This window comes from Diplodia seriata (assembly GCF_021436955.1).
Source record: "Diplodia seriata strain FDS-637 chromosome Unknown scaffold_12, whole genome shotgun sequence".
In the NCBI taxonomy this organism is placed as follows: domain Eukaryota; kingdom Fungi; phylum Ascomycota; class Dothideomycetes; order Botryosphaeriales; family Botryosphaeriaceae; genus Diplodia; species Diplodia seriata.
The window spans coordinates 665,768-689,695 of NW_027117319.1; the positions used below are offsets into that span (position 1 = coordinate 665,768).

The 23,928-nt window shown below is 55.6% G+C and overlaps 9 protein-coding genes across 9 annotated transcripts; 2 read left to right on the forward strand and 7 right to left on the reverse strand.

Moving 5' to 3' along the window:
• Positions 1 to 1,359: 1,359 nt before the first annotated feature.
• SLS55_010335 (uncharacterized protein) lies at positions 1,360 to 2,502 on the reverse strand (the record flags this gene model as incomplete). Its single annotated transcript, XM_066781719.1, has 1 exon — positions 1,360 to 2,502. The coding sequence occupies one exon, from the start codon at positions 2,500 to 2,502 to the stop codon at positions 1,360 to 1,362; it is 1,143 nt and encodes a 380-aa protein (XP_066628002.1).
• Positions 2,503 to 5,176: 2,674 nt separating this feature from the next.
• Positions 5,177 to 6,360, forward strand: SLS55_010336 (uncharacterized protein; the record flags this gene model as incomplete). Its single annotated transcript, XM_066781720.1, has 2 exons — positions 5,177 to 5,537; positions 5,594 to 6,360. The coding sequence occupies 2 exons, from the start codon at positions 5,177 to 5,179 to the stop codon at positions 6,358 to 6,360; spliced, it is 1,128 nt and encodes a 375-aa protein (XP_066628003.1).
• Positions 6,361 to 7,334: 974 nt separating this feature from the next.
• SLS55_010337 (uncharacterized protein) lies at positions 7,335 to 9,036 on the reverse strand (the record flags this gene model as incomplete). The annotated part of the gene is made up of 3 exons (XM_066781721.1): positions 7,335 to 8,153; positions 8,205 to 8,292; positions 8,348 to 9,036. 3 exons carry the CDS (start codon positions 9,034 to 9,036, stop codon positions 7,335 to 7,337), a joined length of 1,596 nt encoding a protein of 531 aa, XP_066628004.1.
• An 847-nt stretch (positions 9,037 to 9,883) lies between these two features.
• Positions 9,884 to 10,594, reverse strand: SLS55_010338 (uncharacterized protein; the record flags this gene model as incomplete). The annotated part of the gene is made up of 1 exon (XM_066781722.1): positions 9,884 to 10,594. One exon carries the CDS (start codon positions 10,592 to 10,594, stop codon positions 9,884 to 9,886), a length of 711 nt encoding a protein of 236 aa, XP_066628005.1.
• A 403-nt stretch (positions 10,595 to 10,997) lies between these two features.
• SLS55_010339 (uncharacterized protein) lies at positions 10,998 to 11,408 on the reverse strand (the record flags this gene model as incomplete). Its single annotated transcript, XM_066781723.1, has 1 exon — positions 10,998 to 11,408. The coding sequence occupies one exon, from the start codon at positions 11,406 to 11,408 to the stop codon at positions 10,998 to 11,000; it is 411 nt and encodes a 136-aa protein (XP_066628006.1).
• A 1,466-nt stretch (positions 11,409 to 12,874) lies between these two features.
• APN2_2 (Class II abasic (AP) endonuclease) lies at positions 12,875 to 14,146 on the reverse strand (the record flags this gene model as incomplete). Its single annotated transcript, XM_066781724.1, has 1 exon — positions 12,875 to 14,146. One exon carries the CDS (start codon positions 14,144 to 14,146, stop codon positions 12,875 to 12,877), a length of 1,272 nt encoding a protein of 423 aa, XP_066628007.1.
• Positions 14,147 to 14,581: 435 nt separating this feature from the next.
• SLS55_010341 (uncharacterized protein) lies at positions 14,582 to 15,483 on the reverse strand (the record flags this gene model as incomplete). Its single annotated transcript, XM_066781725.1, has 2 exons — positions 14,582 to 15,255; positions 15,318 to 15,483. The coding sequence occupies 2 exons, from the start codon at positions 15,481 to 15,483 to the stop codon at positions 14,582 to 14,584; spliced, it is 840 nt and encodes a 279-aa protein (XP_066628008.1).
• A 5,045-nt stretch (positions 15,484 to 20,528) lies between these two features.
• SLS55_010342 (uncharacterized protein) lies at positions 20,529 to 21,626 on the forward strand (the record flags this gene model as incomplete). The annotated part of the gene is made up of 2 exons (XM_066781726.1): positions 20,529 to 20,536; positions 20,777 to 21,626. The coding sequence occupies 2 exons, from the start codon at positions 20,529 to 20,531 to the stop codon at positions 21,624 to 21,626; spliced, it is 858 nt and encodes a 285-aa protein (XP_066628009.1).
• A 1,011-nt stretch (positions 21,627 to 22,637) lies between these two features.
• SLS55_010343 (uncharacterized protein) lies at positions 22,638 to 23,717 on the reverse strand (the record flags this gene model as incomplete). The annotated part of the gene is made up of 1 exon (XM_066781727.1): positions 22,638 to 23,717. One exon carries the CDS (start codon positions 23,715 to 23,717, stop codon positions 22,638 to 22,640), a length of 1,080 nt encoding a protein of 359 aa, XP_066628010.1.
• Between the last annotated feature and the right edge of the window lie 211 nt (positions 23,718 to 23,928).

The window sequence follows — 23,928 nt, forward strand, 5'->3', positions numbered from 1 at the left end:
AGCCATCGCACGCCACCACAAGAAACGCGGGACATCGAGTCATCGATCTTAGTTGACTGCTGGTCGAAGCTCCGGGAGTGCCACATCCCTGACCCCAGACCTTTCCACTAGAAGGCTCTAGCGGAGTAGGAACTGGCCAACACTGATCTCAGCGGGAGCCTTACACTTCTCCCAGGTGCCACTGACGGACCCCAGCCCTTCCGCTAAAGGTGATCACGAAAGTGCGGGCCTTTGACCCGCGGGCCTTTAGCGGGTAGGACTGATCCAAAACGGTCCGCCCACGAGAAAGACACGGTGTTTCGTTGTTTCTTGAAGTGACGTGACGATGACTCCCGAAGATAGGTAGGTACCTTGAGAGGGACGCCGAAGCGCGAGGCCGACGCAGCCTAGGGAAGTACGAAGGGTGGTGTTAGCACAAGGCCGACGATGAGTGAGACGGAATAAGAATCGTGCGCAACTAAGGCAGGCGCAGAGATTGAGACTTACCGAACGGTGAATTGAATTGCTTAAGCTGTTCCGAGGTTGAAGTTGTTGCGGAGGAAGAGGGAGCTGGGGCGGTCACGACAAGAAGGGCAGGGTTAAATGCACGCTAAGCGAGGGCGCTAGCGCCGGATTTTTAGTTGATGCGCGAAAAGTTTCTCAAATAGGCTTAGCGCAGAGAAAAGCGCGTCGATCGCAGCTGCCTGGTCGCGCCTCACCCCATGCTTTCCAACAGCCGCACCGGCTCTCTGCCAGCAGTTTGCGCGGGGTCCTCGTTGACGCGGGGTCCTCGTTTGCGCCCGCCCGCTCGTAAGAACCCGCGCTCATATCAGCCTTACTAATGTTCGCAAGTAATGTCCTCGTTTCAAACATGATAGCGCCGCATCTGCCCTAAAACGCACCTCACGATTCGGCCCGCTTACGGCGACCAACGCTTTATTGGCTCACCTTGTTTGGCTCGACCACGAGCTTATTTCGACCATCAACATGCGGCTGCTGTCATTAAGCACAACTCCAACCATATAGTTAGCTATGGCACGGGGCTGGATGGTTGCCCGGCTTGACGCTGTGGAACAGATTGCTGTGGTCTGGTAGGCGCTTCGCGCTTTGGCGGCCATGGCGCCGTCCGGTTGCAATGCACATATGCCCAGGCTATGAGAAACGTGCGCCTTAGCCGCATTTCGTCTTGCTGCTTCTTCTCGCGACCAGGCAACCCGTGAGCTATGATTTACATGATCAGTGCCCCGGTCTTCTTTCCTTTTGTGCTTTCCTCTTTAATGACTTGTTTTCATCCTCCTACAAGCTCTTGACGCAGGGCCAAGTGCGCATTTCAAAACTAAATAGAAAAAACTTTTATACTATGAGGCGCTCTGCTCTACGTCAAACCGGCGTCCCAACCACCTCGCTTTCCTTGAAAACGGCCACCGAGTTGACCTCCCAGTACGCTTCCTCAAACGCCTCCGGGTGTGCTCCGACGTAAATCTCACACGACTCCTTCTTCTTCTTCCCTGCCACTGACGGACATTTCGACGGCCACGAGTTGCCCGCCCAATCTCCGCAAAACGTGGTGTCAAAAATCAGCCGATGCTCGACAAAGTGCTCATCGACATTGCAGCCGCGACCGCCCGCGAACGCCGCCTGCGGCAGCCCCAACCTCGCGATATCCAGCGCCGTCCCGGCATCCAAGTCGCGCAGCCACTCGCCGACCTCGCTCTCGACGCGATCGCGCGGGAAGAACCAGATCTTGATGGCGGCGCTCGTCCACTGCACGGCATAGACGCCGCCGGCGTTGGCGTTGAACGCGTCGCCGTAGCTGTCGGCGGTCGTGGCGCGCACCCTGCAGCCCTCGCTGCCGGCGCAGTTGCCCTCGAGGCCGGCCAGCGCGGCGCGGCGCGGCGTCGACAGCGAGCAGTTCTCGCCCGTGTGCACGACCATCTGGTTCGTCGCGGCCAGGTGGATGTTCTCCAGCACGTCGACCTCGCCGCCCGCCGGCCACTCTCCCGCGCCCAGCGTCCACAGTGCCGGCCAGATGCCGCAAGCCGCGCCCGGCATGTGCGCGATGTCGAAGATGAAGAGCCCGTGCGTCCACGTCTGCTTGCTCTCCAGCCGCACGCTCGGCCGCCCCCAGTCTTGCCCCGGCTTGTACGTCGAGCTCGTGTCGACGCCCCAGCGTGGGTTGCCCGCGGCGGTGATGTCGACCATGCTGGTGTTGCGCGCGGTTGTCTCGTCGACGTAGTTGACGAAGCCGTGGGTTGGGTCGGCGGCGCCGATGTTCGAGCTCATGTAGTCGGAGGAGGTCTTGAAGTCGAAGTGAGAGAAGAAGTCGGCGCCAGCCCAGAACGCGTCGCGTGTGTAGGTGATCTTGCTGCCGGTCGTTTCGATCTTGAGGGTGGGCAGGTCGGCGAGGGCAGCGGAGAATTGGGTGGATGCATGCGCCAGGGCGAGGAAGAGGAACAGCGGCAGCAGAGCTGCAAGGTGCTGCGGGGCGAGTAACGGGAGCATGATGAGTTGCAGATGTTTCATGAACGAGCGAACTGAATTGTTGCTCTCGAGTGTCTGAACAAAGTTACATAGGCTCCCGACAATGGAGCGGGTCCTCGTGCTATGATATACGGATCCACGAGCACTCCCGCCATGCTTCTTCTGCCTCACCCGATCGTGCAGACGCTCACTCTCTCACGCAAAAGCATGTGCGGCGCGTCTATGTAAGGCAACTGCCCCTGCATGAGGCAGCATTGGCAGATGCAAAAATCCCAAAGTGAGCGGGCGTCGCACGGGCGAATCGCAGCCGCAGCCGCGTCGTGACCACATGGTGAGCGTGAAACAGCGCCTGCAGGCACAAGGGGCGAGGGGTAGCACCGGCGCAAAAGCAGAGCCAGCTGGCGAGAAAACGAACGAGGGCGCGAGCCAGCAACGCAAGTCTTCGTGCTACCGCTCCATATGTATGTGTGCGTGGCTGGCCTCGCGCCTTCGTGCCCGCCGCCCGGGAATGCGGGTCGGCTGGGGTGCGGGTGGCTGGCTGAGCATTGGTTTGCGTGCGCAGCAAAAATAGCATCGAGCGCTCCCAGCCGCCCTCCTGCCTACCCGCTGCTGCGTACGGCTGCATTAAGCTGGCTGCTGAGAGACGTGGTGCAGCGCAGTGCAGTGCGGTGGATTACATTGCGCCGGTGGCTGGCGGCGTGCGGCTGGGTTGGTGGCTGTCGCAGTCGCACGGCGGGGGCGAGCAGGCGCGGCTTCTAAGCGGACGGGTGAGGGCTCGCGGCGGGCGGATCGTTGTTCGCCAGAGCTGGTTGGCGCGCACGCGACGTGGGGTGAAGGGACCGTGGACGTGACTGACACGTGGGCTCGGCGCGTAGACGTCGCGCGATGGGACGTGCAAGACGCGTGCCCGGCGGGGTGGATGCCCGGTGCTCTGAGCAACCATGACGTCTAGGCCAGCGCGGAAAAAGATCGCATGCATGGGTTTGCACCAGCAGCGATCTGGCTCCCTTGTCTGATACTTCACTCACTCAAAGGCGTAAATCTAAAGCACTACTCAGCGCGCCTGCTTCAGTTATTGGATCCGGGTGAGTATGCGCCCGTTCATGTGTGTGTTAGAGAATGCGCTAGTCCCGATCTGGAAGGGGAGGGCAAACGGATGTCGCAAAGTTCAAGATTGCGCGGATTGCATGTCAGTGCATCTACAAACACCGTATTCGAAGAAGGTCAGGAAGATATTCGGAAATCGGAGAACGTAATCTGCAGAGGAAGAGCCCGAAATGTTGGCCGAATCTTCTCAGAGTACCTCAAAGCTGCATTTAGCGCCCTCGACTCGCCAACCGTTGTAGACAGAAGCTTCACCATGTGATCACCTGGCTCCCCAGCATGTCCACAGAGCAAGCTAATAACGTCGTCCAATGGCTGTTCCGTACTGTATCGAGAAATATCATCTGTAGTTCTCGAATTGTTGGACAAGTGCAGCAAGTTCTCTTTATAGTTTGTGGTTGAGATCGCGAAGCTCTTCATGATCACTGCAGTCGGTCAACTGACGTTCAAGATAAACATCATGTTTCATCGGTGTAGCACAGAGTAAATATGCGTGCGGAGGATCGGAACTTCGAGCTTAGTGTACCAGCTTGGTATTCTTCTTTACTGTCATTCACGTCATCTCTCCTCGCTTGCTCCTCTACGAGCGCGTAATCAAGCTCATTCCCTGCTGTAAAATGCGCTCAGATGCAATTATAGCCTCGAGCTTCAGCGCGAAGCTTTTTGTGGCTGAGGAGGGATCGAAAACACGTCTTCATTAAAGTTCGGTAGTTGGGCTGTGTTGCGGTGAAAGTTCGGTGGGCGCAGCGGCCACTCACGCTGAACCTCCGAGGACCGCTGCGTCATGCTTGGGCTCTGTAACCATGAGTTCTTAGCTTTGGAGGTTTTGGGGCTGTGATGCTGATTCTGCTATCTGATCTGGTGATGTGGTGTTGCGCAGAGCAGTAAGTACCGACAAGCCCGGCGAGGGCCGCATCTCCAGGGTAGAAGAAAGGTCGGTACTTGGCTTCTAGTAGCCCGCTAACTACAAATGGTCAAGGTAGCATAGATCGCCGGGTTGGCAGCGGGTCGGCTATTTTACATACGTCCCTTACGAAAAGAGCCAAGAACGAATCGGACGAATCCCGACGGAGAGAGTGGCCTACGTTGCTGCGGTTTAGGCTTCTGCGATCAAGCAACTCGTACGATGTCACACCGCACTGCCTGGACCGTTTATCCGCATAAGCATAGAAGAATGACTTGTGATTGGCGACACGCGGTACGTCCTGTACAGCCGAAGTTCTGCCTCGCCCGACGGAGGCAGCAACACTGCGTCACTTGTCGACGCTTCCGTCTAACTCCGTTGTATATTGCCGGAAAGTCGCTTTCTTATCGCACCGGTGGCCAGTGTTACCTCCACCTGCTCGATTGCACAGGTGGATCCGAGGGCGATGTTTGGGAAACATGAGCGCATGCCAAGTCGGGGTATCCCCGTGCATGGCCACTGTGCTCACGCATAGCCACAATGTGTGCGCAGCATCGCGGAAGCCAGGGATCATTTTACATCCTATACAGGCAAGCCAATTTCAGAGAGAAAGCATAAATACCATGGTCGTCGAGCTGGCTGGTCTGTATCTCTCCACGAGCACATCCACGGCTTTGATCCCATCACCTTCGTTCAGATCCCACCACAATGTCGCTCAACGTCAGCACGATGCGTGGCGTCATGTACTATGGCGTTCCATACCAGGTCAACGTGACGAATATGCCCGTCCCGGCCATCCAGGAACCGACCGACGCCCTCGTCCGCATCACAACCTCTGCCTTGTGCGGCTCCGACATGCACATGTACCACGGGTACCAGGGCGACGTTCCCTCTTGGCAGATGGGCCACGAGGCCATGGGCTACATCGCCGAAATTGGCCACGCCGTGTCGTCGCTGGCCGTCGGCGACTACGTCGTCATCCCCGACAACGTCGCCAGCGGCCACTTGGACCTGGAGCCCCGCCAATGGGAGTCTTTCGGCGTGGGTGCCGGCCTGGATGGCTTGCAGGGTAAGCACAACTCGCCGACGAGAGAGACCTCGCTAACGCCCGCGGGTACCTTGCAGCCGAATACGCCCGCGTACCCTTCGCCGATGACAGCCTGATCCCGGTCCCGCTGACCCACAACACCACCAACGCCACCATGGAACAGAACTACGTCCTCCTCTCCGACATCTTCCCCACCGGCTACACCGCCGTCGAGCGCTCCGGCATGGAGCCCGGCGACACCGTTGCCGTCTTCGGCGCCGGCCCCGTCGGCCTGATCGCCGTGTACACGGCCCTCATGCGCGGCGCATCCAAGGTCTACTCGGTCGACCACGTCCCCATGCGCCTCGCCATCGCCGAGCGCATGGGCGCCATTCCCATCAACTTCGCCGAATCGGACCCGGTGCAGCAGATCATGCAGCACGAGCCGTCCGGCGTCAAGCGCGCCGTCGACTGCGTCGGCATGGAGGCCGTCAACGGCGACGGTGAGACGGACAGCGGCATCGTCATCTCCAACATGCTGCAGGTCACGGCGCAGGGCGGCGGCATCGGCCAGGTCGGCGTGTACCTCCCGACGACGAACGGCAGCGGCTCGCCGCTCGGTTCGCTGCTCAACACCAACATCACCTTTTCTGCCGCCGAGTTCTTCGCCAAGGGGTTGAGCTTCAAGAGCGGCATTGTTGATCCGCTGCCGCTTGCCGGACAGCTGATCGATTTGATTGCGAGTGGGAGGGCTAATCCGGCGGAGTACATCGGCACGGCTTCGGTTGGTATTGAGGAGGCGCCCGAGTACTATCGTCGGTTCAGCGACCATGAGGAGGTCAAGGTCTTCTTCACGTTTCCCTGAAGCGGGGGAGCAGGGATGGAAACGGGATTGCGGTTCCATTAATGGCGCAGGCGTCCGTCCAAAGGAGTCTCCTTTTGCTTTTGTCTTCTTCTTTCTTTTGCTTAGCTACTTTTACAATGTCCGCTCAGCGCGATGTGCCTAAGTAGAGTGAGATGTTGACCATTGAGCCATTATCCCTATTCTGTTGCCTAAGAACTGTACGATCCCAGTGCCAGTTGTCTACGTACTGCGAACAAGACCATCACTAATAGAGCGACGATGCCATTTTCCCTTGTGCAGCTGGTTCTGACAGCTCCAGATACGCAATTGGGATGCATGGATTGCCCACCAGGGGCTGAAGGTACAAGTTCATGCCGGCCACTCGCCCCAGTCGAGATCGGTGTTGACGGTGTACTTTTCGTCACCGATACCGCCGCTCAGTCACCTCCGCCAGCTCCTGCCCGTATGCGTGGTCGAGGCTTTGGGGTTCAATGTAGCGGAAGCCATGGATAGTCAATGTTGTCTCGAACCACGTGTCTTCATCGCTGGCAAGAATGACCGAGTCGCGCTGAGGATCGAGGCCCAGCGGCGGGCAGGTCCAGTTCGCCGGCCGTGTTCAAGACCTCGCTGTACGTCAACACCACCGTGAAATATGATCCTGACCCAGCCCGCTAAGCTCTGGCCGAAGTCGACAACCTGTTGAGATGAAGGTTGGGGTCGTGGCTACGTCGATGGCGTAGGCTGTCTTGGCTGCTACGGTGGTCGAGGCTCAGACTTTTCCTGGGGAATCTGGAGTGGGTGAGTTCGGTGCGAGTGGGTCTTGTAGGTGGGTTGTTCGAAGATGGTATACCCAAATTATGGTGGATGTATTTCAAAGGTAAGGAACCGCAAAACAAGTCATAAAAGCCAGGCATATCAAAACAACAGCAAATACCAAAGCTATATTGAATATTGGACTTGTACGTGCTACTTACCTACGCTGATCTTCATCCCAATTAGAAATGAAACTGTCCCAAAAAAGGATTGCCTTGCAGAGTTGCAGATCGCGTAAGGCGACCTCCCTGCAAAGACGATGGCCGCTGCGAGTGTAGAGACAGCCGACGTCGGCTTGATGCTATTCGCTGAGAGGAGACTGCGCGCTGATCCACTATTTCTTCCTCGGCTTTCATTGCTTCTGCTACCGAAAGAGCTGTTCCCGGTACAATCTGCATTACCGCTCCGCCCTCAATGGTGAAGATTCCGGGCAGAACCAAGCATTGCACCTCTTCATTCCCAAGGCTGACGCTGTGGTCGATCGACTTTCCGCTTTCGGGGCCAGGCAGACTTGGCTCTAGTGACTGACACTGGAAATCAGAGGAGAAACCAAGGTCGAAAATGGGCTCCACCACTCGCTCGATGTGCTGAACGCGCTCCCATTTCATCTGCATCGTGCTGATGACTTGCTCAAGTTCTGCTCTGAACGTGGTGCGCTGTCCGACAAGTATAAGATCTTGAATGTGGCTCATCAACTCGGTGCTGACTTCATCAATTCTGCGGGCTTTCTCCGATTCCTGTTCTTCGTTGGGCAAGGCCAACAGCATGCTGCGTAGGAGGGCCTCTCTCTCCTGTTTCACACTGGCGCAATCAAATAGTAGCTCTCGGATGCCACTGTTCGGCGGTAGATGATATGTTGGCTGGAAAATCAAGGCGTCGACCAAGTTCGCCAGGATGCTCAGAGCTGCAGCTATCCGGATGACCTTGGCGGTGTACGAGTTGCTGCGGGGAATCGGAGTACTGCCAAAGCGGCTGTCCAACTTTGTCCAGGCATAGGTGTACTGTCGCACCTCATTAGTATTTGAACAACGCCAGTATGCAATCTGAAATACCTCTAGGGTCACCTTGTCGAGGTCTTCTCCCAGCTGACTGCTAATCAGTTCGATCGCAGGTTTCCATAAGCCGCCCAGGGTAGATATGCTGGTCATAGGTGTAAGTATCCCGAGATAAAATGTGTGCACGTTGATGCACCTACGTCTCATCCAAGGTTTCATCCACCAACTCCACTCCGAGTTGTTGAAGATGCCTTAGCTCATCTTCAGCTCTAATCAGTTGCTTTTCCAGATCGGCATAAGCTTTGTTCTTTCTTTTCAAAGAATACTCTGCGCGCTTCTTCGCATCCTCGGCTTGCTCAAAGTGCGCATTGATATCTTCGGTCTGCTGCACTTGATCGGCCAACTGATTCTCGAGAGCCGAAAGGCTCTCATGACATGCCTTTGAGGTTTCTCTTTCCGTATTCAACAGATCCATCACGTCTTGGCATTTTTTGAGTAGCTGAGACTCTGTCGAACCGTGTTTGTCGATCTTCTTTTCGAGTTTCTGGATGTTTGACTGGAGAGATGCAATCACATCGCCTCGCGCGACAATCTCTCGGTCACGGCGTGTGGCTTCTTGGCGGAACAATCTGAGGCAAGACTCGTTGTCATTGGTTTTCTGCAGCAGCTCTTGTTCCCGCTCTTGAAGCTGTTGGCGAAGCTGACCGATCTCATCGAGCAAGCCCGAAGTGTATTGGAAACTGGGTTCTGCAACGAATAATTTGGCCGCATTGATGAGATCTTTGGCTGCTTGCGTTGCGGGTTGATCGGAGCGTGCTGTGTGGGCGGCATCGATATTATTGGTGGGCGCTTTGGTGCCATTGGGCAATGGTTTCTGTGGATCTGCCATCTTTCGTGGGCCTCTGACAAGAGAGGCAGATCGATACCGTGGAGCGGAGGAAATCTCGCTGATTAAATTCGAATCTTGAGGGTGGTCTCTATGGTTGGTGCCGCATTATCTCGATCTCGTGTGAGCAGACTGTAAGCATCTAGATTCGAGAGTCTCGTCTGCGCTTTCTTGTGGCTTGGAAAAATTCGAAACGATGCACGATTGGAGGAGTTGGCGTCACTGTGCAGGGCGGGCCGGGCCAGCCCAAATGGATTCTGCGGCTGACAGCGACACTGAAGCGGGGTAGCACCAGTGTCGTTTCAGCGATTATCTTGCAGCCCACTCACAGTCTCAGATCCAAGCAATCATGTCATGGTAAGACTCTCGAGTGTCCAACTGTACGATGACGCCATTGAATGTCATTGGTGCTCGCGTCCACGTCGTTCCAAAGCTGCACAATGAACCAATCATGCTTCTGACGAGACTTTCACGTGCAGTGAAGCCCGGAGAAGCGTGAGCATACTGAAGAGACCTACGAACCTTGCTGTAGCCATATACGGCTAGCAACTACCAACGCATCTGCCACTTGACTCAGTCAAACCATCTCCCTGCACGACAAAAGGCGACACATTTCAAACTGTAGTGCCTGCGTTATACAGGCAACAGCTCTATTATGCTACCTCCAACGAGGTGGACTCTCCATTCTTCCCCGCGTTCTTCGCTTTGCTCTTTGATGGTATTTCGTGATTTTACATATAGATCACAAACAATGCAACGGTTGCAGCTCATGTTTCTCGAGGACGTTGAGCATGCTTTATACCATTCCTCTAGTGGCCATCTGCGCCATAGTATACTATCTGACTCTTTCTTACTCTCGTTCGAGAGCATCCGCCATTTCACCCAGAGTGTTGAATTTCCAATCGTAGACCTCCCCAGCACGGTTGCCCATAACCGCCCCAGGCCTCACAATCCAACTCGACTTTATCCCCATTTCCCTCGCAGGATGGTGGTCGTGGAACTGACTCTGCGCCGTTTGCAACACCTGCTCCTTCTTGATCCCAAACGCTGCCTCAACCTCACGCAGCATATGCTCAAAGTTGCGCAGGTCCGGCTTGTAGCTGCCGACATCTTGTGCCGTGACGACCAGGTCGAAAGGCACGCCCTGCAACGGGCCGGCATTGGTCCTGGAAAAAGACTCGCGGTCGACATTGGACAGCACGACCAACTTGTAGTGCTTGCTCAGCCGGCGCAGCGCGTCCACCGTGTCCGGAAAGGCTGGCCAGCTGCCCACGGACCGGCCAAAAGCCTCGTTCTGCGCTGCAGTCGGTTGCTGCAGCCCGAGCCGCTCGGCGACTTGCGGGTGGATGGTTGTGAGCAGTTGGGCGTAGCGCATGCCGGGGTCCTTGGCCTGCTGTGTGCGTTCCGCCTCGTGGTACACGTGCAGCAGGTGCTCGCGCGGGAAGCTGGCGCTGTTGGCGTCGAGCAGCGGCTGCAGCCCCGCCAGCACGCCCGATTCCCAGTCGATGAGGGTGCCGTAGACATCAAAGCAGAGGAGGCGGAAGTCGGAGAGTTTCGACATGGTGGAGATTGAATGTGGTGTGATGGCGTTGATTGGAGTTTGAGACGATGGAAAGTGTGAAGCCGCGAAGACACTAAATACGGTAAGCGAGTCCTTGCATGCCGAGAGACACGTGGCGATACGCCGCCGAATGGCATCGACTGACCGGCAACGTCCTCTTCCAGCCGAGACAACGACCCCGCATTAACTTACCGATCTCCGATCTACCCGACGCACCGAACTCCAGCCACCAGGCGGCTTCTAATTAATGGCGTCGATCGTGATTGCTCGTGTGAGGTATGTTAACACCCTGAACATAATTAAGTTTTAGGAATCACGTTCGAACGTTGATGAGAAGTCTCATCCCAGAAAATGTTAATAGCGAATTCAGTTGGATTTGTTTACTCTGCTCGTGACAGCATCCTCACTGCTTCCCTCTATACGCCTCAACCTCAATTTCGATCTTCATTTGAGGGAATGCCAAAGCGGGAACCGCAATGGCCGTCCAGATTGGTCGATGGCCTGGAATGCGCTTCTTAAGCATCTCCACCGTCTTCTCGAACGACAGTCCGATGTCAACGACGTGGTAGCTGCGAACGCTATACACGTCCTCCCACCCGCGCAGCCCGGCAGTCTGGAGCACGCGGTCGACGTTCTCAAATGCGAGTTCGACTTGGCGGTGGATGTCGTTCGCGTCGAGAGCCCCGCTCCTGTCCCAGCCGCCCTGGCCGGCGCACTTGACGATGTCACCAATGACAACGGCTTGCGAGTAGTGGCAGAGGTCGCTGTGCTTCTGGCCAGCGCCTTCTTCGTTGTAGTACTGGAGTGAGGACATGGTGGCCTGTGGTAACAGTTAGCTGGCAGTTTGGAAATACTAGGTGCAAAGCCGTGCATACGTTGAGATTGTAGGTGTATCGTTGGTCCACCGGATAATAGGAGGATTGGCTGCTTAAATGCACATTGTAGCTGCTGGGTTGCAGTGGCGAAAACGGCGAAAGACAGCGAAGATTGATGACAAATGCTCAACTCTCCGACACTCCTTCGTTCTTAGCGCCCCACTGATCATGATTCAGCTGTATTCTCCAACCATCATCCGGCAAATGGTGAAGTGGGCATGGTGTCCGGTACGCTGAATCTTGAGCAGAGTAGCGTACGCTTAAATGATTCAAATAAATGTGTCATTATGACTTCAAAACTCTAGAAGATGTCGACTATAGTGAGCTTAAGCCGTGGAATGACGGCGGTTGAGATTCTTAGTTGTTGGAGAGGCGGGCCAAAAGTTGGGGATTGGAGACGTCTCCACTCCCCACTTTCCACTCTCCAACTCAGGCATATGCCATTTGTCATCATGCACTCGTCGAGAACGTTGTCTGCAATTCTCAAGTGGGCACCCTCAGCCCCTTCGCCATGCTTCTTATTAGTCATTCACCCATATTATCAATGCGGATTACAGGATTGACACCCTCTCGGTGCCTGCATGCACTGTCAATTACTCGCCGATATTACGCCGAAGGATACCGCTGATGGCCACCTCCCTATGGTCGACACGTCGGAAAGGGCAACAGAGAAAAATAATACGGTCAGGGTGATCGCCAAATTAACGCGTAGGACGGGTCCCTGCTTCTCAATACGGAAACTCAGCGAGTACGAGATATACGCAAAATCTCTGATTCGCCAATGCTCTGATCTTTCGAATACGAAGCGGTGCCTCCATCCGCCGATTCCACCAGATGATCTGCCTCCTCATTCAGCTTGCCAATTTCGCCGAGGATATGCGATACTGCTTTGTAGATATAGTCTGGCCTGTTGCGGAGCGTGCATTGCTTAGGAATGGCCAAGTCGTTGGCCTTGCAGAGCTTCCCCCCCCCCCCCCCCACATCTGCAGTCGTGTCCTCTCGATATGGTGTCTGAGGGCAAGGTGTCCGCAGCCCTCTTTTGCGTTGTCGAAGAAAAATTCAATCCAGAGTGCCGTGTCGTAGCAAGGGACCAAACGGCGCGGACAGCGGCGTTCAACTGCAAAGGAGCTGTTAATTTCAGACTCATTTTACAGAATTGCTTTCAATGTGTCAACTATTACATGGCATAAATGCATACCTGAAAGGCCGTACGTAATAGGTCTCCTCTATTCGGATTCTGCTACGAGCTACTACATTCTGGGGCAAGTGTAACGCAAGATGACAAACAGGGTAATGCTACGTACTGTGTGAAACAGCCGATCCAGAAAAGCCACAACAGCGCCGGAAACCCAAAGTGCATTCGGGGGTAGGGCAACAAACCGAAAGCAAATGCATCTCAAAGCGCTTAGGCAGAGGCCGTAGCCGCCTCCCTCTGCTTCTTTACCTTCTCGCCTTGCTCCTTTATAACAAGCTGAACGAATTTGCGCGGTAGATCACGAAGCTCCGGAGTCTCGCGGAGAATGGCGTCGGAGATACAAAGGTACTTGGTCGCAAAGACGTTCCATAGAGCGAGGTCATGGTCGTTCTCATCGCTCTGAGGTGGTCGAGGATAGTACGGATCATTGATCAAGTACGCCTGGACCGCCTGCTGGACTCCAAGCATATCCATGGAGATTACGCCGCACTGGTTGAAGTCAAGCATCCAAAGATGCACACTGCGCTGCGTAAAGTTCGACTTCCGGCACACCTTCATCTCCGTATACGTGTCTGGCTCTGTTTCTTCGAGTTCCGAAAGCGTTAGAGGCTTGATCAGGGGGTACGTGGGAGCACTACCCAAGACGAATTCAACGTCTCTCGCATCTATTCTTGCTTTCCAATGCATTGCCGCCAATGCTCCGGCCATGAACTCGGCCAGCTGGAAGGTCGGCATCTCAAGCTCGATCATCTGGTTGAGATGCAATTTGAAGTTGCGCAGACTGAAAAACTTGCCACCAACTTTTCCTTGTCGGCTTCCTAGGTAGATGCGCACGAGGCAATCCTTGTTGCCGGAAGATGTAAGCGCATCGCTGCGGTTACGCGAAGAGCAGAACTTTTCAATGAGTTTTCTTCGAATTTCCGAAGGAAGAGGAAGAATCCTTTGCGTACAAAGGACAGCCGTTGGTAAGTGAACGGCAGAGTCTGAGGGGAATAAATGTTGGTTTTTCGCCCACCATCCTTCCTCCTTTTTCGGCACGTAATAGTTTGGCTGTGGAATGTGAACCTCTTCGGAAATCTCCGGGATTCTTTTAAGAGCCTCCCAGGCTCGAGTATTCATAAGGTAGTCGGTCCAGAGCTGGCGGTCGTCCATCTTCGCTAGCTTAAGCACAGAGGAGGAGCCATCCTGGGCATAGATGGCTCCACATGCTCCCCAGCCAATGAGACGAAATGTTTCGACGCCATTCGAAGCAGCCTGTTGCTGCTCGGCGAAGCTTGAGGTCGTCGAGATGATGGAACGCGTAGAGAGGAGCCGACCGAGTTGTTGCTCAAGCGTGAGAGAGCTTTCGAACTCCGAATCGGCATTTTCGTTGTTGAGCAGGTCGAGAAGGAGGAGACTATCCGCTACATCCGCTCGGAGTGAGCAGGAAGTAGTTCCGACGGTGCTGGCTTCAGATAGAAGCTCCTTGCGGTGGGATGTCATTGCGGAAGCGGTTGTCGATGATTGTGAGCAAGATGGCGGACGCAAATGTGAGTTTTGAGTGCGGGTCGGTTGGTCGATGATTTTGATGAAGATGGCGGACGCAAACGTGAGTTTTGAGTGCGGGGATTCAGGGTCCAGCGCTACAGCCTAGGGCGCCTTCCTCGACTTTTGACCAATTGCGTCATCGAACTTCTACCCGCGTACTTGACCGATTGCACTTATACGTATATTAATCATCTACACGAACTAGCAGCACTATCTCCGTTTCAAATGTCGGGACACGTCACACTTCTGCGGCAGTTGTAATCCAAAATGTAGTCAATTGAACGCGCTACCGGTCCTGAGAAAATCCCAGTCATTGAACGCCCCGCGACCGCCCTCGTCCTTTTCAGCAATTCCATTGCCTGCCTCTGCCTGCTGCCGAATGCAAACGCTTCAAACCAAAGGTATCTGTGACTCTTTCAAGTGGCCAGCTTTCAGCGCATGGCGAGCCTTGTACCTCAGCTGGCCCGGGTGTAGGACCAGCAAGACGACAACGATAGCCAGCATTATGCAGCCATCGAGCACATAGAGGTATGCCTCGTTCGATTGGATCTGCCCGTCGGAGCCCTGATTGTACTCGATGATACGAGTGATGTTTCGGATGATGAAAAGGAGGCTCCCGGCGTAGAGACCGTAAAGGTAACGCTGCCACTTGAGCTCGTTGAGCGGGGCCTCGGGCGGTGGCGAGCTCCCCATCCGCTTCTGGAAAGAGGCTGTCCATGCGGCGAAGAAGGAAAAGGCAACCACCTGCAGGATCAAGCCAATCATGATGGTCGTCTTGCCCTGGCTTGCTTGGGTGGCGTCTTCACTGCCTGACATGATGGCGCCCGCGACCTGGGTTGCGAAACAGGTGATGTCGATGAGGACGAAGAGCTTGGTGAGCAGCCGGGGACTCGGGATCAGGTCTTCGCTGCCCAGGACTCGTGCGATGCGGCGAGGTGACATGTAGAAGCTCGCTGCGAGGAATGGGGGCGCCGCGAGTAGTAGCAGGTTTTGGAGGAGGAACGGCAGCGTCTGTCGTGTATTGTCGTGGGATTGGGATCGGAAGTAGTAAGCGGCCGCCTCCACTGTGGCAATGATTGCACGTTAGCCCAAGGACTCTTCACCAAACTGCATCTTCTTTACTTACTTCCGCAGCCGATGATGAGAGGGAGAGGGAAGAAAGATCGGTATGGGATCATCATGACCAGATGAGCCACAGCCACGACCCCGAACATGCCCAGGAATGCGAACGCTGGAGGCTTCGCCGGATTGTATGGGTAAAGGTCAAAGGGCGCATATCCTTCTTTCGTCATGATGTCTGAGGGCAGGAGATGGCGCGATGTAGAACTCAGAAGACTGGCGACGAGAGTTTGAAGAGCGTCGGTAAAGCGTGTAGAAGAAGGGAATGTCGAGAAGAAAGTCAAGTAGGACAGCCGCCTATTCTTTTATCGGGTGGAACGCGGTCGGACCGCCTCGTTTACGGCCGGCCGATTTTACGTATCTTTTTGCGTATTGTATAACGCGTCGCTCCCGGCGATCCGCTAAGACCTAAAAGTGTTAGTATGAAACAAGCGACCTCTTGCTGCGTACGTGATAATCTAAAGTAGGGTAGCTGTGCTAATTTCGGGCTTCCTAGAAGAAAGATGAAAGAAGAGTTTGTGGCCGCGACGCCGGAATCGGTGCACGGGCCTCGCTTCGAATATCGACGCATGATACTCACGGCCACTCTCATCGTGAACACTGAAGATTGTGGTTCTGGAGGCGTTCTTGATCCCTTCGTTTTAACTCAGTTCCTCCAACACTCTTCTCCAGATACCGCTTCGCTCATAGTCAGATACCCATTGGCCTCGAAATCCAGAGTCATCGCAGGCCAGAATGACTGAATGCTGTTACTGCGAAAAGTGAAGCGGTAATCCAAACCTGATGTGTGGTCATAGGATGACAAAGGAGTCATATTATGACGGTGCTGTCATGGAATGATGGCGCTGTTACTGAACGAGGAAAACTGTCACATTGTGACTGTGCCTCCGGAACGTGATGAACAGTTTGAATTCAGCCTGATATGGTACCGGCTTACACAATGAAAATACGCATTCTCAATTAGATACTATATGCTACTATGACTTTCATCTCTATGCAGTACCTGCGCACGTCTTTCATCACGTATACGCTTGGGGACGATGACAGTGCATCTGTCCCTTCTCCGCGGAGTGCAGCACTATTGTCTCCCGCCTATGCAATGTTGTTTTCGTCTCGCTATATTCGTCTTCATAATGTCGCTTCTTGAGATCGCGTATATTGGCCCTTGATCTTCAGACTCCTCATCTCCATATCAAGCACCCCGGGCTTGTTTGCGGCACCGCCAACCCTGTTCCGCAGGGCAAAGATGACCCTTCGGCCCGCCGAAAACACGAGTCATCCGCATGTGGTTTGCGGTGTAGGCGTAAAGATCATCTCGCAACGCTGCAGCCGTGGCGCTTAGCTTGTGAGTCGTTATATTTAACATTCTTGGATGATGTGGGGGTGGAACGGGTAGCTCGGCCACCAAAGCCGGACGAAGGATCGCATCCAACATAAGCGAGTCTAAATTTACTGCATTTGGGCAGATCACATCCCTCTTCAGGGTCCCCGCCAACTTTCTGCTGAGGGCACGTGCCTCCACGCCCGGTCACAGCCACAATGAACGTACCAGAGCTGGGGCCCGTCTCAAAATTGCCCCCACCAACTCCACAGCTTGCAGCGACACTCGACAGCAAAGACAGCAGTGACGTCATTAAGTAAGCAGACCAACAAACCAAAGACCATGTATTAAGCTGGCCTTCACCCTTCTTCCCTGTCTTCTCGCTACAAGCACCCATCAGACCTCGATTCCCAGCTACCATGCAGCTCAAAGCCTCCGTTTTCGTCCTGGCCGTCGGCATCGGCGCCACCACGGCGCAGACAAGCACCACGACCACCACCGACACCGGCACGACAACAGCCGCCATCCCGGACCCCACCTCCCGCACCACCACACCGGTCGATTCCTTCACCACCACGGTCATGAACCGCTTCAACCTCGACCGCATCGGCGTCACGGCCCATCCCCAAGCCTCCATAATCGAGGTCAACACCGCCAGTCCGGACACCGTCACGTACCTCATCAAATGCTACACCCCCAGCACCACCCGCTCGTCGTCGACGTCCGCCTCCCCGACCAGAAGCACCACCACCGCCAAGTCCAGCACGTCTTGCAACCTCCCGCCCGAAGGCGTCACGCTCGTGAACGGGCCCGACACGGCGGGCTACACGTACACGGCGACGAATTCGGGCGCGGCGAGCCGGATCCGCGAAGAGTGCACCATCATGACGCCGTCGCCGATGGTCAGCGCGAGCGTGACGTGTACGTGGATGGCGGACGGCCCGGCGGTGACGGTGCCGATGACGGACGTGGATACGCTGGCGCCGGCGACCGTGAGGTCCATGGAGATGTATGTGACGGCGGGAGTGCAGAAGCTGGAGGATGCCAAGGCGGCGTATAGCTCGAGTGCGGCGGGTGAGTTTCTGTCGATTTTATTTTCACAATCTCTTTGTTTTTTTTTTTGGCCTTCTTTCGACGGGAGTCGATGCGGATTTGCGAATTCTTGCTGACTTTTCTGCACACACAGCTGCGAAGACGGCATCGTCGACGGGTGGTGCTGCTGCCGCTACTGCTGCCATTGGTCCGCCGCTTAACATGCTTCCCGCGGCAGGGATGGCTGGTGCCGTGGGTGTACTTGTTGCTGTAGTAGCACTGTAGATGGGACGCACTACCATTGCATGAACGCCTCAAGGCTGGCCACGGCCTCGACAACGCTGTAGGTCGAGGCTCTCCGAGTCGACAGGACATGTTCTCGGTTTGTTGTTGGAAGCGGACTTTGTACCAGTCATGTTCGTCTGGGGGAAATGCGAACAATTCCAATGGGGCTGGATAGGGCACGTAGATCACCGGGTTCGCTGGTAGTGTTGACTCATGGTTGGGGACTTCCATACAGGTTGTTCAGAGACGTCGACGTTGGGGACAAGAACAAGTATAAGTAATTTTGGAGAAATCATATTTATCGCGCTCCCAGAGTCCCGGGAAGAGTCCTCGGGTGCGAGAAAGTAGTCCTGACAAGCAAGCCTATACAGTATGCGGCCAGGGCACATATTCACTGATGCAATTCACTACCCCAAGGTCCCCACCATCTCTCCACGGGCGACGTTGACACCATCTCCGCCTGGAACCGCCTACTGTCACTCCGCATGTCGCACTTGCTGAGACGCCGGAGAAGCAACGGACAATGTCCCACCATCTTGGACCCGAGAGCTTTGCACCGTCTCTATCAAGGCTTTGTGGGAACCGTGAACTGCAACCGTGTCAGACCCCATTGACAGGGGAACCGGCAGAGCAGCGGATGGAACGCCGAACTTCTCAAGTTTCACCATCGACTTCCAACTTGCATGAACTACCTTCACTCTCACCCCAACCAAACCACTCACATATCACGCCGACAGCCCTATCGTCGCCCCCACTTCAATTACAGAACCCTCATCACTCTCTTCGAACGAACCATCGTCAACACCACACGTGGACGCATCACTATCTTTCACCTCAATCTTACCACTCTCACTTACCATAACAGAGAAATCGCTGGCGTCAGCTACCATGGGAAGTTCAATTTCATCGTCCGCTTCGACGACATTACTCTCACCCCTCACCACTCAGGAGCCTCCATCATATCTCATCCCGACTAAATATCCCTCGCCGGTCATGTCGAAGGAATTGAGCACAACATCAGCCTCCAGATATACCAGCCCCAGCCTTGATAACATAGCTGAGGACCAAGCAACAAGGCCGCTCGACCTCGGCATCAATCCAATTTCGCGACGAAGCCGCAGCAGCAGACGCAGGAGCAAGATCAACAGCAGAGCCTGAAGCCCAACGAAGGCCAAAGCGCCACAGCGAAGACAAGCAGCGGCAGCAAGACGAAGGCGGAAGAGGCCATCATTTCAGACGAGCGGGTGCGTAAGCTTGAACTCGAACTGCACAAGAAGCTGCACCATTGGCGCTTTTCTAGCAGAATGCCCCGCGGCTACGTATACATTCTCATCTCGGCCTCCCGACCCAACCTCGTTAAGATAGGGATGGCGACCAATCCGGACAGACGCGTCAAGAAGCTCCGCCGCGAGTGCAAGTTACCGGACATGAAGATCGTCCACCTCACTAGGGAGTTGCAACGGCCAGATCGCCTCGAGACGCTAGTGCATTGTCAATTGGCAATGTTTAAGAGGGTTATACAGTGCGAACATAGGGGTAGATTAAGGGATCACAAAGAGTGGTTCGGATGCAGTGTTGACACAGCGATACGTGTTGTTGACGCGTGGGCGAGGTGGATGAGGGGGAGCCATATGCATGCGGGGTTCTGGAGGAGTCGTGGGCTCGGAAGGCTGACTTGCTAGGGAACCGGTGGTCGGAGGATGACGAAAGCTTTGAGGAGATGTTTGCAAGACATGTGCGGTGGATGGAACAGGCTACAGATCGAATTTTCTCGCACTCAGTTGGGATAGCTACAACATAGTTCTTTTTCTTATTTCCGCCGCAAGGTGGCCAACAAGTGACCAAAGACAAAGATAAGGTCAGATCTTTGGTTTGTTGCTCAATCTTTACAGATAAGCCAAGATCTTTGCCTGTTTGCTTTGCATATGTACACGGGCCACTATCTACGAGTTTTGCCCCGATTCGGTAATAACCCTCCCCCCAACCCTAACCTACCTCTACTCTAACCGAATCGGGGCAAAACGCGATAAGAGTGATCCGTGTATACCCCAACCAAGCAACCAAGCATTTCGTAAACAACCACGCCTCATGATCCTTGTTTGATTGATTGGGTAAATCAAACAAAGATTTGCAAACATGGTTACTTGTTGGCCACTTTTCCGCCCCCACACTAAACGCATTCCTCGCCAAATGCAGTGCGGTAATCCTGGAAAGCCCCAAAAATCAATCCTACGAGGACGACGCGGACCGCAACCCCGCCCGCCTACCCCGCTCATCACCCCACTACGACAAATATGTTCTGTTGGTCGACAGCTGATGCCTGCCGTTCCTTCTCTCGACTATCGGCTATCGGGTACTTAATTGGTGCTCCCCATTAACTCACTGCCTCGACTGCTCTTGAAAAACCCACGCAGACAGGAGAAGGCGAAGAGCAACCCATCCAGTAAAGACGATACGAAGAACTTGCCTTTCCTTTACGCCAAGCTTACAAACACGAAATGCCGCCTGTCCCTCTTTCTCCCGCTCTAAGCAGCGAAGACGTGAACACGCCCACGCCTGCGGAAAACCTGAGGGGGAAGAATGCACTGGTTACTGGGGGTGCCTCGGGCATTGGCCTCGCAATCGCAACAGTGTTTGCAGAGAAGGGGTACGCCAGCCCACGCACCTCACAATACGGGAGACTTTTGACACATCTTCTCGAATACAGAGTCTACGTCACGTTAGTCGACTACAACGAAGAAGGGGGCAACCAGCATGCCAAAGACCTGCAAGCCCGCGGACTGAAGTACGATGCCCTTCGTTCCTCCCAGAGCCGTACACCTCTCCAGTCTAACAATCAACCAATCCTCCAGCGTCCAATTCGTCAAAGCCGACACCCGATCGTGGCAATCACAAGTCTCCGCGTTCAAAGCCGCGATCCGCTTCCACCCCGCGCAAACTCTCGACACCGTCGTCGCCGGCGCCGGCAACTTCAGCGAGACCTTCATCAAGCGCGAGGAACAGGGCCTGCGCTCCCTCGCCGACACCCCGGCGGAGCCCGCGACCGTAGCGTGGGAAACCAACGCCATCGGCACCTTCTTCACCGCCAAGCTGGCGCAACTCTACTTCGAGCTCCCCCCACCCAGCGGCACTTCGCCCTCACCAGCCACGACCGACGATCAGCCCAAATCCCTCATCCTGATCGCGAGCCTGGCGGCGTACGTCGACATCCCGTTCATGGCGGCCTACACGTCGTCCAAGTACGGCGTGCGCGGCCTGTTCCGCAGCATCCGGCCCGTCTTCGCCGGCCGCGGGCACAGGGTGAACCTGATGGCGCCGTGGGCGATTCCGACGCCCATGACGGCGGAGTGGATACCCATGTTCCGCGCGGTGGGCGCGGCGGAGGGGAGTATGGGACAGGCGGTGGCGGCGGCGCTGAGGTTTGCGGCGGACCCGGGTGTTAATGGTGAGTCTTCTCCTTTGCTGCTCTGTGAGGCCGGGCTTGGCCGGTGGAGGAGGGTTGCTGACTTTTGGGAAGGCCGAGCTTTTGCTGTGGGGCCCCGCCGCGTGCTGGATCTTGGAGATGAGCCGGAAGGGTGGAATGCGGGGAAAGTGATGCGGGAGATGCTCGAGGACGACGTTGCGGGCTGGGATGAGCATGTGGAGAAAATGTTGGGTTTGATGGGATTGAGCTTTTGAACACGATCTGAGCAAAGACGGACTTGGGGAAGATCGTATGGTTCTGCTGGGAATCTGTGTCTGGCTATAGGTTTGTTCGCTGGTACAACTGAAGTGATACGGAGAAATTTGGAAGTAGGTCAAGGCAAAAGTTGTCAGGAAATTAGAACGTTGCCGAAATGACGGTATCGATAAAGGGGTGGTACGTAGCCAAAACGCGCTTCTTTTCTTCATCGTAAGTGCGAGACTTCTGTACTGGCAGCTGATTTTGACTCTTTCTCTTCACTACTGACAGCGTACAGAAATACCCAGCGCTCGGTCACGCACTCAATCTGCCGGGCGCGGGAGGAAAGCCCGAAGAGCCAGCACTGCGCGGGACAGAGGCTGCTGCCGATCAAAGGTCAGTAGACAGCATCCACAGCAAGGGTGTCGGGGTGGCGGCAATAGGCATGGCGAGTGGTCCGTATATGGGAGTGGTGTTGTTGCATTGTGTTTCGCTCGTTCAGCCGACGGCGTTCGCGGCATCAAGCATGCCCTTCAGAGATGCAAGGTGCTCTCCTACGTTTCAATCAGCGACGTTGTGCAAGTGGCGGCGCAAGCATGCTCGACGTCGGCAAGGAGGCAGAGGCCGATGCTAGCCATGTGGTACCTCTCGCCGTTCCCATTATCTTCATCCAAGTCGGTGTGGCAGTGTACAAACAACTCCGCCGTGAGACCGTTCACAGCGCAGGAGAACGTACCACGCGCTGGGCCTTGACAGCAGTCGTGCCGCGGCCTGGGAACTGGTTCGCTACAGTTTAAGTGCTTCCCGACTTGTTTTGAGCCTTGAGGTCAACAACGAGGAGGGGCCGGAAGACGGCTGCGTTCGAAATTGCCATTGCCCAGCTTGGTTAACAATTATCCATTGGTCGCATACCACCTTCCACAGCGACAGGTCGGGACTCACGAACTAAACAGGCTGCTTACACTCAGCGTGCGTGGTTTGAAGCCCATGGAGGAATCCGCATTCGCGGCTTTTGGGAATCCTGTATCTTAGAAACCCTCCACCTTAACCCCCTTCCCGAGTTGCTCCGCGAGCTCCAGCAGCTTGTCTCCCATAACCAAATCCATCAACCCAAACCCTACGCATTTGAACAGCGTCAGACCCTCCTCCTCCACTTTCGCATCTGCACCCTGTAGAAACAACTCGCCCACCTCCGTCATGTCCTCCGGCTTCATCCCGGCTCGAATCAGCTCCCCCGCCTCCACCAAACACTCCTCCTTTGCATCAACCCACACCCTCGCTGCAGCCCGTAGCGTCTCGGTATCAATCTCCTGCATCTCCGGTTTATACGATCCAATACACGACATAAACCTTGGCCGCTCCGCGCCCCGGCCATCCCCGAGCAAATCCTTCTTCGTAAACAACGGCTCCCTCGACGGGGTACAGCAAAACACGGCATCCGCCTCGCCCAGCCTACTCTTCACCGACTCCCCATACGCCTGCGCAGCACCCTCCTGCGCCACCGCCTCAAACACAACACCGGGATACGCCTCCCTCAACTCCGTCAACACACCCTTCTCCATCTCCCTCAACCGCTTCTCGCCACGGTTGAACACCGACACCCGCCGGATGCTCCCCCCGGGCAACAACTTCAACGCCAACCGCACATGCCACTCGACCTGCCTCCCGGCCCCAAACACCACGAGGTTCCGCAGCGGCGCGTGTTTCCAGCGCGTCAGCACCGTCATCGTCGCGAGCGCCGTCCGGAACGCCGTCACCTCGGCCGCGTTGATGACGCCCCTCAGCTCGCCGTCGGGCGCGAAGACGGTGATGGAGCCCTTGACGGGCCCGGCGCTGGGGAGCGTGATGGTCTTGACCGTCGTCGCCGTCGTCGTGTTGGAGACGGGCATGACGAGCACGGTGTCGCGGGCCGGGAGCGTCGTTATGAAGGTGCGCTGCGGTTGGTGGATTTGCGGGGGCGGGGTGGAGGACGTGGCATTTTCTTGTTGTTGCTTTTCTTTCGTGAAGTCGGCGAGGGCGTTGGTGAGGGCGGTGAGGAAGAGGGTGGCGTGTTGGGGCGTGAGGGTGCGGAGGATGGTGGAGACGTCGGATTCGGTGAGGATGAGCATCTTTGGTTTGCTGGTTGGAGGGTGGTTTGGTGTGAAGAATGATGTAGGATGGCTGTTTGTGAGGTGCGAGGTATTTGTTTGCGTCGAGTTGGGGTCGGTTTCGACAAGGCCGGGGTAACCGCCGATGTCGCTCAACCCCGCCCTCCGGCTATCGGCGAGATTTGATGGAGCCGGCGACGCCTTCGTCAATCAGCATTTACACATCTACCTG